The sequence below is a fragment of the Hyla sarda genome, chromosome 5, assembly GCF_029499605.1.
Source record: "Hyla sarda isolate aHylSar1 chromosome 5, aHylSar1.hap1, whole genome shotgun sequence".
NCBI classification, from domain to species: domain Eukaryota; kingdom Metazoa; phylum Chordata; class Amphibia; order Anura; family Hylidae; genus Hyla; species Hyla sarda.
In genome coordinates, this window is record NC_079193.1 from 231,017,384 (window position 1) to 231,031,152 (window position 13,769).

Below are 13,769 nucleotides of genomic sequence, written 5' to 3' on the forward strand. Positions count from 1 at the left end.
TGCGGCATGACCCAAGAGCAAAATTTGCTTTCAAAAAGCCAAATGTGACTCCTTCTCTTCTGAGACCTGTAGTGCGCCAGCAGAGCACTTTTCACCCCCATATGTGGTGTTTTCTGAATCGGGAGAAATTGGGCTTCAAATTTTGGGGGGTATTTTCTGCTTTAACCCTTTGTATAAATGTAAATTTTTTGGGAAACCCAGCATTTTAGGTAAAAATGTTTTTTTTTTTTTTTTTACATATGCAAAAGTTGTGAATCACCTGTGGGGTATTAAGGTTCACATTACCCCTTGTTACGTTCCCCGAGGGGTCTAGTTTCCAAAATGGTATGCCATGTGGGGTTTTTTGCTGTTCTGGCACCATAGGGGCTTCCTAAATGCGGCATGCCCCCAGAGCAAAATTTGCTTTCAAAAAGCCAAATGTGATTCCTTCTCTTCTGAGACCTGTAGTGCACCTTTAGGGGCTTCCTAAAGGTGACATGCCCCCCAAAAACCATTTGACGCTCCTTCCCTTCTGAGCCCTCTACTGCGCCCGCCGAACACTTTACATAGACATATGAGGTATGTGCTTACTCGAGAGAAATTGGGTTTCAAATACAAGTAAAAATGTTCTCCTTTTTACCCCTTGCAAAAATTCAAAAATTGGGTCTACAAGAACATGCGAGTGTAAAAAATGAAGATTGTGAATTTTCTCCTTCACTTTGCTGCTATTCCTGTGAAACCCGTAAAGGGTTAAAACGCTTACTGAATGTCATTTTGAATACTTTCGGGGGTGCAGTTTTTATAATGGGGTCATTTATGGGGTATTTCTAATATGAAGACCCTTCAAATCCACTTCAAACCTGAACTGGTCCCTGAAAAAAAGAGAGTTTCAAAATTTTTTGAAAAATTGGAAAATTGCTGCGGAACTTTGAAGCCCTCTGGTGTCTTCCAAAAGTAAAAACTCATCAATTTTATGATGCAAATATAAAGTAGACATATTGTATATGTGAATAAAAAAAAATATATTTGGAATATCCATTTTCCTTACAAGCAGAGAGCTTCAAAGTTAGAAAAATGCAAAATTTTCAAATTTTTCATCAAATTTTGGGATTTTTCACCAAGAAAGGATGCAAGTTACCAAAAAATTTTACCACTACGTTAAAGTAGAATATGTCACGAAAAAACATTCTCGGAATCAGAATGATAACTAAAAGCATTCCAGAGTTATTAATGTTTAAAGTGACAGTGGTCAGATTTGCAAAAAATGGCCGAGTCCTTAAGGTGAAAAAGGGCTCAGTCCTTAAGGGGTTAAGGTCAAAATGGGCTTGGTCCTTAAGGGGTTAATGAAGGACAGTGGACCAACACCAGCAGATGAAATGACTCCCCAAATCAACACAGACTGTGGAAACTTCACACTGGACTTCAAGCATCTTGCAGTGTGTGCCTCTCCATTCTTCCTCCATACTTGCTCTCATCAGAAAAGAGGACTTTGGACCACTGAGCAACAGACCAGCGGCTTGACAAGAGGAATACAGCGTTTAAAGCCCATGTCCAGGATCCGTCTGTGTGTGGTGGCTCTTGATGCACTGACTCCAGCCTCAGTCCGCTCCATGTGAAAGTCCCCAACACTTTTGAATGGCCTTTTCCTGACAATCCTCTCCAGGCTGCAGTCATCCCTACTGCTTGTGCACCTTTTTCTTCCACAATTTTCCCTTCCACATAACTTTCTATTAATGTGCTTTGATACAGCACTTTGGGAACATCCTACTTCATTTGCAATTACCTTTTGACACTTTCCCTCCATATTGAGGGTGTCATTGATGTTTTTTTGCACAACTGTTAGGTCAGCAGTCTTTCCCATGATTGTGATTGCTACTGAACCAGACTAAGAGACCATTTATGGCTCAGAAACCCTTTGCAGGTTATGGCTTAATTAGCTGATTTGAGTGGGACACTTTGAGCCTGGAATATTGCACATTTTATCACTATTCTAATTTTCTTAGATTGTGGATATGGGGTTTTCATGAGCTGTAAGCCATAATCATCACAATTTTGACAAATCACGACTTGAACTATCTTGCTTTGCATGTAATGAGTCTCTCTCATTCATTAGTTTCACCTTTTAAGTTGCATTACTGAAATAAATGAACTTATGCGCGATATTCTAATTTTTCGAGTATCACTTGTATGTATAGAACACAGTAGATGCTTGTTGTTTGTAGATGGGCAGACCAATGTCTATAAGCACCGATGTAGTGAAAGTTAAGCTTTTACATGACTCAATTATTTTAAGTGCAGGGTACGTTATTGTCTACACAGAGAGATGTGCGGCCAACTACCCATGATTTATAGGATCGTTTGTAAACTGCCCTAAAAGGATAGGGGATAATATTATTTTTTCCAGCAGAGTACCCATTTAAAAGGATAAGTTCTAATGGTATACTTTACTGTATGTTTCTAGAATTTATATTGAATGTTTATTGGTTCTTTTAGGTTTTGATTTCCACATTGTAATTCCTTACATATATTATGCATGACTGTCATGAGTTTTTAGAGATTCTGTTTGCAGCTTGACCAGGTTAGAAGTGTGCCTGATTCTGGTGTAAGTGTCAGCATGTTCTTCCCACTTGCTTCCTCTTAAGCCAGGTACATTTCTACTGTGGTAATTGGACTTGCTGTTGTTAGGACAAGTGGTAAAAATAAAAAAGTTTGATGAAATGTGTGTTTTTTGCACATTACATCCTGACATGTGTCTTGAAAGGTAACATTTAATGTCTGAAGAGAATGTCAATTGTCAGGGATGATTTTAAAAAGCTACAGTGTCATTTTCTCAATTTTGCAGATTGTGCTGGTTAGCCTGTGGCATCAGCTTGTCTTGGCCTTTTCCTACATTGGAGATCTAGAGGCTTCTGCTGCCGCCTTTATCATGTGCACCTGTCAGTCATTACAGATATTGCTGACAAATGAATGCACATTGCTTCATAATGATAGACACAGGCTGGAGATGTTTTCCTTTCCTTTTTTTAATTTTTTTTATTTAGTCTTAAGCGAAGAGACATTTTTAGTACTAGCCAACAGAGCGTGACATAAGAAGCCTTTCTATGGGCATTTTCATGGGGTGTGTTGATACATGCATTAAGTTTACCTTGTGGGGAATATTTGAGAATATATATTCCTTTAATAAAAACACATGAAATTTGAGTGCCTTTATGGTAATGTGGTAGATGTATTTCTGTTAAATTAATGTTACAGAAGGGGATATGTAACTTCATGTCTGCTGTACTAGAATAATCCTACATCTTATCCTTATGCATGTTGGGATTTATTTACACATTGTGGTCATATTGCAGTTTTGCACAGTCTTGTAGTAATCGATCTATTTTTAATTGTGAATGATAACCCCGATCTGTCACTGACAGTATTTTGTTGGTGGTAACTCTTCCATCTACAAGGAACATATAAAACAGGAAAAGCAACTTTACAAATGGTCTACATGTGTATATTTACATCCTGCAGTCATATATTACTCTACTCCCTTTGCTTCTGCTTCTTCCTAACCTACCTTTTTATTACTTTATTATTTAGTGTTGGAGCAAAAACTGAAAAAATTTAGCAAAACTGCATATAGGATTTAATGTTCCACGAAGCACAAGGTGACGTGAGCTGTATAAAAGAATCTGTAGTTAGAATCCATGGAGTGATGACTTCTCCCGGAATATCTTAAATTCCTTGGTCATGTATACATATAAGTGGACTTTTAAGTTCAAGTGTCTACACTATCTTTCTTCTTCTTTTCAATATCTCCTGTATCCTTTGCTCCTTATTTAAAATAGACTGAAAATAATCATAAAATATAACCAGCTCAAGGCTAATCGGGATCACTGAAAGTGGAATATAAAAAGACAGGCAAGGTTCTACATAGTAAAAGATGAGCAAACATGTTGGCTGTCTTACAGATAAAGGAAGATGTTGAGAGTAATAAAACAATTCTCAGAGGGGACACTCTTGTAAATTTAACAGCCAGACACTTCTGGATATCATTGGACAATCTTACTACTGTACAGGGTTCTTTTAGTCATGTATAAAGATTTCAAAATAAGGCTGATTTTTTAGATACTTTTATATATCTGTAGAATCTAGTTCATTGAAGAAGTCGGCAGCACTCAACAGTGTAGTGAAAGAAGTCTTTAATAAAGTGCAAAAACTCACAGCATGTGCAGCCGGAATAGGACACCAACAGAATCATCAAGATGGGTGACAACTGTTGCGCTTCTGATGAAGCAACAGCTGTCACCCATCTTGATGATTCTGTTGGCGTCTTAGTCTGGTCGCACATGCTTAAGTTTTTGCACTTTATTAAAGATTTCTTTCACTACACTGTTGAGTGCTGCCGACTTCTTTTATGAACTGGATTCTACATATAGATGCTTATGTTCTTGTGGTTCAGTGTAAAGCAGTATGTAAGCCGGCGTGCATGACGGGGACTGCTATCCTTTAATTGCTGCTGTGAAGTATATTCCTCTAAAGGAACAGGCTTGGTCCGACCACTGTGACTGTCTTTGCTTTATATATCTGTTAGTAGAGATAATAAGAGTTATGACACATGCCACGAACACAGACCCTGTATAGTGTTATGGATGAAGTTCATACAGTTCTGTATGCATGACACTTGGAGAAAAGCTTAGTAATAGTAATGGATCATGCCACATTTTTTTTTTTTTTCATTGATTCATTTGGGAGAAATGTGTGTCTATGCATTCTGTCTAAAGATCTGTACAAAACAAATTTGTAATACTGTAGTGTCCATTAGGCATATTCTATATAGCTTTTTACTAAGTTCAACATTGGATCAAAGTAAGCGGCAGTTCCTTACTATACATTTTGATCTGTTTAGGAACCTTTTTTTGCTAAATGCATGGGATTACCATGAGCACTGCACAACCTTATTTTTTGTCTGTGGTCTTCCCTGCTCTCTAAGATGTCCTACACTGCTGTCTAAGATCTTGTGTCTTATAGGGTAAATGTTGGGATAGTGGTAATACCTTCATCAAATGTTGTCATGTAGCTTATTCGTATGGGCAGAGTAGAGAAAGACTTTGAATCACTGGAGCCCTTCACGTCCTCCAAGTTATGAGAGAAAGAGAGATGGCTAGATTGATGGAAGGATGAGAGATACAGAGACAATAACTCAAGTATTGTACCTCAACAGGAAATTACAAGCTGTCTATGGGTCTGTTGAGTGAACTTGTGGCTGATCCAAGCTGGCAGTTTTTTTTTCTCTGCAATGTGAGAGAAAATGTGAAAAGGAATTCATTGTAAGCTTAGCCAGCCTGCAGTGACTGTGGCAGGGATCCATCTGTATCATTGCAGACATTGATAACTTTAAGTTATTTGAAATTAGAGGTCTGAAGAAAAAATGGAGTTTTGAAGAAAGAGGCTTCTAAGAAGTACTGTAGATGATGATCTAAGTGTTGTGTGATTTTTTTTTTTTTTTGAAGGAGTTCTGTAGGGAAACATAATTTATCCCCTATCCAAAGGATAGGGGATAAGTTATAGATCGCAGGGGGTCCGACCCGTGGGACCCAGCGATCTCCTGAACTGGGCCCCAGCAGTCTGCTGGAGGGGGGCATGCACTGAGTGGCGGCCGACACGCCCCCTTCATGTATTCCGTAGAGATACATTAAGGGGCGTGTCATCTCCGCTTCCTGCGGAGGTTGGAACGGCCGCTTCTGGCAGACTGCCGGGGCCCAGTTCAGGAGATCTGGCCCTTGGGAACCCCCGCATTCTATAGCTTATCCCCTGTCCTTTGGATAGGGGATATATTATGTTTCACTGCACTACTCCTTTAAGAGACTTTAAACTAAATTATTTGCTTAATAATACTTATATTTTCCTTTAAATGCAGTGTTAGATATTTACATCCAATACAATACTGTGAAATCCTTATGACGCACCCTATGAGCAGTGCATTGGTAGTCAGCACCTTCTAGCCATGTAGAAGACCAAGCAAACTCATTATGTAAGATATACCCTACACCCCTTGTAAATTATATGGCTTTTTAAGAGGTGTAGATTGTGACTAACTGGGCAGTCAGAACATTTAACCCATACTTAGCAAACCGCAAGGATGAAAAAATAAAAAAAGATTTGGAACAGTGTCTCGATCACACCCTATCGGTCCAGCCAAGACATTAGAGAGAGTGTGACGGTGCAAGGGTTAAGGCCACCAGACCTCTAGGTATCCACTACTAGTCCCAGCAAGTCACCAAATTAACCCTTAGATAAACGTGTTTCACCAGAGCTTCCTTCAGAAAGGTGAGATCCTATATTTAGAGATCAAAGACCATTAAAGACATTTAATCTGATAAAAGGTATCACAGTGCTGACTATATAAAAATACAGAAACAAATGACATACATGTATAAAAATATATAAAAAAGTTTTGCAAGGCAAGTTCAGAAAACAAAAGATGAAGTTCTTACAGCATGATGGTATAGCCGTCCTTGTCAGTGAGAGTCCAGCTCTTGTCAGCTTTTGGCACAGCCTTGAACAACAGTTGAGTCCAGCATTTTAAATCTTCTCTCCTTCTTTGGAGGGAAACTCCATTCCCCTGCTCCCCTCTGATCCCACCAGGTGGGGCATCTCTCTTCCTGACCCCTTATCTGTTTGATTATATGATGGGACAAGCGTGCATGACTTTAAAGGAGATACCAAACAGCCAGACCCCCAATAAAATGCAATACACAAACACACAGTCTGAATGACCCTCACCCCCAGGTCTTAGTTTATACACAGATACAATTATAAAACACATGTATGTTTCCATATTCAGGCCTTGGGCCTGACAGACAGTGAAGCACAGACACACCAGAATGTAATTGTAAATCCTCATAAACCATAAAAAAGTGCCATAATTAGCATGCCAGATACATAGTTACACAAAGCAGTTTATCTAGGTTAGTATGTTTTCTTGAATAATATCTTTTTCTTGTTTGATGTGCGGCACCTTCAGTTTGCCTCAGTTTATAACCACAGCAGATTTAGTTAATACATCATTCGGATGTGTTTGTCTATCCTCTTCACACTTATTCTTTTTTTGGTTTACCCTAGAATATGCAATATTTGTAGAAGGCAGCTTCACTGGTGAAAGGAAAGCCACAGAAAACAACTGTAAACTTATTTTGTATGGTTAGACTAAACCACTAATATGCTAGCCATGGAAATAATTGCCTAGGCTATCCAGGCTTCTCTATGTATTCTTAAAGCGGTACTCTGCCCCTGGGCATCTTATCGCCTATCCAAAGGAACCCCTGGGAACCCTGCGATCTCTCCTGCAGCACCTCGTGTCATCTGCTGCACGGAGCGAACTTCACTCTGTGCCTGATGACGGGCGATTCAGGGGCCAGAATATTGTGATGTCACGGCCACGCACCCTCTCATAGACTTGCATTGAGGGGGCGGGAGTGATGTCACGTGAAGGCGGAGTTGTGACGTCACAATACTCCGGCCCCTGTATTGCCTGTTATCAGGCACGGATCGAAGTTCACTCCGTGCAGCAGATGACACGAGGTGCTGTAGGAGAGATCACGGGGGTTCCCAGTGGCAGGCCCCCCACAATCATACATCTTATCCCCTATCCTTTGAATAGGGGATAAGATGTCTAGGGGCAGGGTACCCCTTTAAGACTTGTTTATATATTCCCATGCAATAAAACTTTCCATAGAATGCACAAAATTTTGACCAGTGTTTTAGAACATTAGAAATTAGAACTCTATTACATGTACACAAACTGCCAAAATAGTAGAAAACTGTTCTGAATTCATAGTAGGTAGTATCACTATCCTTGTAGTATATTTTATCTAGATATGTAGACAGTTGTTTCTGGGTTCTTTTTCCTTGTTTTTTTTTTTTTCACCATGGAGCAATTTGTAACCCATCCTGAGTTGTGTCTAAGGCACTTTGGCCAACCAGTCCCCTGCTGTGTACTGGGGACAGGCAAGAACCCTAAAATAGCGGTCTAAAATAGGTGTTTTGAGGTAGGGCCAAATACGTCAGTTATACAACAAAATAGGGGGGGGACCCGTGATTGGAGGGTAAATCAATTAACTTCACTCTAAACCAACAGAAAAGGTGGTCGCTAGAACCCTCCACAGAAGTGGAGCATGGAAGTTAGGTACAACTTTGTTGTTTTTGTTGTTGTTTGTTTTTATTGTTTTTGTAGCAGACAGCTTGGACATTAAAATAAATAAATGATTCTGCCGAGTAACCCCTGTAAGAATTCTGTGATAGTTTAAATCTAGATTAGTCTATTGCTTGAGCTACTATATCAAAATAATAAAATAATCTAACAAAATATAAAAATGGTATAGTTGGCCTTTTGCACTGACCTAATCCTTTGAAGCTGGATATTTAGTGTAGATATACTGACTTCTCTATAGTCTGCTCGTAAAGCCATAAACTCTGAAGGACATTTTTAAGTAAAACTCATTCATTGTTTTATTATATTATTCCATCTTAACATTGGTGTGAAAAATTTCGGTGCCACCTGTGCATCATGTGATTCCAATCTTTGTGACATTTTCTATCATGATAAGAACAATCCTTGTTTTCTTTTGATTGTCAACATGCCACAGAATGTGCATTCTTCCAAAGTCAAGTGAAGGTGAACGGCTGATTAATTTGACTGGAGATTTGTTAATGTCTACGCTTGAATAACGTCAGGCAAAGTGTTGTGTTCTTGTTTTGCTTCTCTTGTGTACTGTAAGTTTCATATTTAATAAAGGAAGAATTTATCCAAAGTTTGACAATGCTTTGCCTGCAAATTCGAAATGTCTGTTGAGATTTTCACCTTTCAGCTTGAGCATCATATACACAATACAAATTAAAAAGAGTATTCTCTTCTCTCTATTCATGGTTGAAGTGTGAAGCAATGCATTGTGTCTTATTGGCTGCTCAAGGTCACTTCACTCTTCCAGTATTATGTAGATTTGTTTACATCTGTGGTCGGAGAACAAGCACTGATATTAATGTATGCAGGTTATACATCCAAAAGGAGATTCTTTACTATACTGGCATTAGATCGTCCTTTACAATCCCTCAGCTTCTACTTTGCATTAATAGCTTTATAATGTAGTTTTACAGGAAATTTAACTCATGAGAACACTGAGCAAAAATTTTAATTAATCATAGGATCTTTTAGACCATATCATTTTGTGTGCATTTCATGTACTTAAAGAGTACGGGTGAATGGCTTTAAAAAGGCGAATCTTACATTTATCACTTTAGTACGTGCAGAGTTCTGACCATTTATGTATCCATTCCTATTGTGCTGCTGTGCGCAATGGAAACTGGGAGCTAGCTCCCCAAGCTCCCCTGCCTCCTCAATATTCACCCCCACCCCTGGCAGACATGGGCTATTCCTCATCCAGGCTCATGCAAGCTCCCCGCCTCCATTGCTCACAGCGGCAAAATTGAAACAGATGTATCTGTAAAGATCACAATGATGAAATCTGTGATCTCACGACCACCACAGAGTTTTAGAATAAAAGATAATCTATTAGCAGTTCCCATGGGGGCTAAGCTGTCTATAAGGCGTTATATTAGTTCTCCTAAGGCCTTGTTCACATGGCATAAAATGTGCCGATTCTGCGCTAGGCCTGCTCAGGAAAGTGCCATCTCATAGTTGGCAATGCATTTCTGAGCAAAATCTGCAAAAATAGACATGTCTCTTCTTTTTGCAGATGCCTGAATTGGGATTTCCACCATGTGAATAGTGCAGCAGAATTCACTGTGTGACAATACCCTGAAGGAGAAAAAGATATCAGTCTGTTGAAGAGCATTCTACAAACAAATGAAATAAAGAAAAAGCAAAGCTTATTAGACCAAAGTACACATTTTCATTGCTCTAATGTCAATTTAATTTATTTTTTTGACCATTCTTTTCTTATTGTTTCTCTTTAGTGGCTTCTTTGCAGCAATTTGACTATAGGGCTGATTCTAGTATTCTCTTCTGAACAGTTGATGTGTCTGGTGTGTGTTCTCTGTAAAAGCATTTAAGTGGGCTCTAATCTAAGGTACTGTTAAAGGGGTACTCCTCCCTTTGACATCTTATCCCCTATGATTGTGGGGGGGAGGGGGGATCTGGTCACTGGGACTTCCTCCGATCTTCTGCCTGGCACATCAATGGAGGAGGCATGACGCCACAACCATGGGTGCCTGAAACCTGCTTTTTTAACAATAGACAATTAATAAGGGATACATTTTTCTAGTGTTAAAAACACCAGTTTCAGGGAATAAAATATCTAGGAATGCAGTACCCCTTTTATTTTTAGTTTCTGAGGCTGGTAACTCTAATAAACATATCTACTTCAGCATAGAATTCTCTTGGTCGTTTTTCTTACTTGAGTGGTCCTTGCCATATTGTGGGTTAGAGCATTAAATGAACTTGACTAAACACTATATGGAACTGGGTAGCAAACCTACTTGCGCATAACACAACTTATGGTATCTGACACATTATGATGGCAAGAAATTCCACAAATTTACTCTTGACAAGGCAATACCTTTTATTTAAAGAATACAAGTCAACGGTAGAGAAAAACAAATGATAAAATGAGAAGGTTTGTCCAAACTTTAGAACCCATTAGGTCTAGATATGGTAAATAATGAATGCAGATGGTTTGCCAAGTCATTTATCTGAAGTGTTTTTCTTTTTTTTTTCTTAGAATTTGAACATGACAGCAGATCAAATTATTTCTTCAGTAAAATTCTTACCTTACAAAGGAAAAGCATATGTGGGATTTTAATTAAAAATAGGGAAAGTTAATTAAGGCTTTATTGCGTACAAGGAAATTGAAATATTAAGAGATACTTGAATGCTTTGATTAATGATTATAAGGTTTATGTCATGAAGGATGATATGCATTGAAATGTACACAGAATCGTATAAAGTGAAGGAGACAAAATTTATGCTACATATAGCTTTATGGAGTTACCTTCAAAACCTGAATATTTACATGAATGTCAAATGTACATAGGTGTATGTTATTAGTAGTACAGAACATTCAAAAGGGCCCACCATATCAACCTATTATTACATCCTATCTCACTACTCTTTATTATCCCTGTCTAGTTTAATAACTGGCAATTTCTCAGTCAGTGCCTTAAATGGGTATGTTCACACGTAACATATATGCTAAAGATTTTATACTATCTTCAATTTATCTGCATTGCTTTACACAGCTATAACATTTTATAGAAAAACATCTGCAGTGCATATGTGAGCATACCCAAAAAATTTAAAATTGGAAAATGTTTGCAGGGATTTGGAAATCCTATCGCATGACTCCTGGAAGATGTAGTTCTGGGCACCTGGTAGGTGAATTTTTCATCCCCGAATAGAGGTAGCCGGTGGGCTTACCTCTCCTTTCATGGCTGGCATGGATCTGTAATGATTGAGCCTGTCTGGAGCAGGCTCAACCGAATGAGCACAGATCACACAGATCAATGGAATTCAATAGAACTGCATTGATCTGTATGAGAGATCTAATAATTCCTTCCCCCTTAGGGGACTAATAAAGTGTAAAAAAAATTTATAAAAAAATTGTAAAAGTTTAAAAAACACACATTAACTCCTTCTAGTTCACATAATCCCTCTTTTCCCATTTTCCATATGAAAAAACAGGTAAACATAATAAAAATAAACATTTGGTATTGGCACATGTGTAATTGGCTGAACTACTAACATATAACATTATATATTCCATACAGTCAATGATGTTAACGTAAAAAAAATACCATACTACAGAATTGCGTTTTTTTTTTAAGTAAAAAATTATCAAAAAGTCCGATCAATACCAAAGTTGTACCAATACAAACAGCAGATTACAGCGCAAAAAAAGTGATGGAAACCAAATCAACTTGGTATTGCTGTAATCAAAATAACGTGTAAGTTTGACCACAAAGTGAATGGCATAAAAAAGAAAACATTTTCTTTTCATTTCACTTAACAAATATTTTTTCTTTTTTGTTTCGGAGGATAAGTTGTGGAGAAAAAAATGAAAGTGCAAAATCTAAATAAATAAACTAATAAAGATCTTCTTTACATACTATTATTTTGTGTACCGGGACAAGTGGATTTAAAAAAATAAATAAAATTATTTCCACATCCTTGTTTTAGACAGAAGTTGGTATCTATCTAGAGGTTTACACATCTTGGCACCAAGTACTAAAACTTGCTGTGGTAACTTTAGTTTAATTTATAAAACCTGGTTATGTGTATCCAGTCATACATTGCATAATAAATGGCTTTTGTGGATATTAGTCTTAAAATAAGTATCTAATTTAAATCACAATTTAATAAATCTATTTTTAATTTGTTTAATAAAATGTTATACATAAAGAGGATGTATATCGAAAAAGACATATTAAGGAGATGAGGCAACCCTCAAAATGCAGCTGGGGGGAAAGTTTTTCCTCTGTACTGCAAATGTAATGCTACATGCAATATTGGAGTTGCTGGAGTCCACCAGAAAGAGAGCAGCTCTCCATTTTGGCTTGTAGAGAAGGATTCCAACAGCGCATGTGCACTAGGGTTATTCTCATGAGATGTTTAGTAGAGAGTAACCATTGATCATGACTGTTATGTTACACTTGTATACAGTTATGCTATAAGCCAGAAAAGCTTTCAAATGAACATCATAGTAGACACATTTTTAAAATTGTTGCACTGTTGTTGTGTACTCTCTATTGTAATATAGTTTTGTATAAAGCAATGCTTCCCACATAGAACTTGTTAGATAAAGTAGGTAAACATAGCTTCATAGGAAATGTAATATAAACTGTGTACCTCTGAATAATTCACCTAACAAGCAATTCTATGTACAAAACAAACTTGAAGGGATACTCCACTGCCCCAGCCTCCAGAACATTTTAGTTCCGAATTCTGGGTGCGGGCTGTGGGGGTTGTGATGTCATGGCAACGCCCCTCATGACGACATGCAATGCCCCCTCAATGTGAGTCTATGGTAGGGGGCGTGGCAGCCACCACGCCCCTCCCATAGACTTGCATTGAGGGTGTCTGGTGTAAGGTCATGAGGGGTGTGGTGGAAGGTCACGACCCCCGCTGTCCGCATCCAGCGTTTGGAACTACATTTTCCGGATGCAGGGGCAGTAGAGTACTCCTTTATTTATCAATCTGCACCTGTATTACACTAAACGGCAGTAATCCATTACCACTCCTGTCCATTTCTATAAAAAGCAGTTTTAGTCTTTTAAAGCAAAAAAAACTTGTAGTCAGAGTAGACTGTATTTACCTGCCATGGGGTGCCAAAGTATATCTAACGTGTGCTTTTATTTTGCAGAAGAAACAACGAACAAAAGAACTATCCCAACTGTTTCATTCATACAACCCTTATGACCACAAGGTAAAGTTTAAAGCCCATCAAAGGCAAACCGCATACTAGTGTTTTTTGTATTTGTTCAGTACATTTCTTGAAAAGGCTATTTATAAGTCAACTATTTCTAGAAATTAAGTACTCCGCCCCTAGACATCTTATCCCCTATCCAAAGGATAGGGGATAAGATGTCAGATCGCTGCGGTCCCGCTGCTGGGGACCCGCTGCTGGGGACCCCCGGGATCCCCGCTGCGGCACCCCGCTATCATTACAGCACAGAGCGAGTTCGCTCTGTGCGTAATGACGGGCGATACAGGGGACGGAGCAGCATGATGTCATGGCTCCGCCCCTCGTGACATCACGGCCCGTCCCCTTAATGCAAGTCGATGGGAGGGG

The 13,769-nt window shown here is 38.6% G+C and overlaps 1 protein-coding gene across 1 annotated transcript in view; it reads left to right on the forward strand.

Moving 5' to 3' along the window:
- CDKAL1 (CDK5 regulatory subunit associated protein 1 like 1) overlaps nucleotides 1–13,769 on the forward strand; it is a 1,066,055-nt gene that overhangs the window by 898,838 nt on the left and 153,448 nt on the right. Inside the window, 1 exon segment of the mRNA XM_056521286.1 lies at nucleotides 13,341–13,403. Coding sequence (XP_056377261.1) covers nucleotides 13,341–13,403 — 63 coding nt within the window.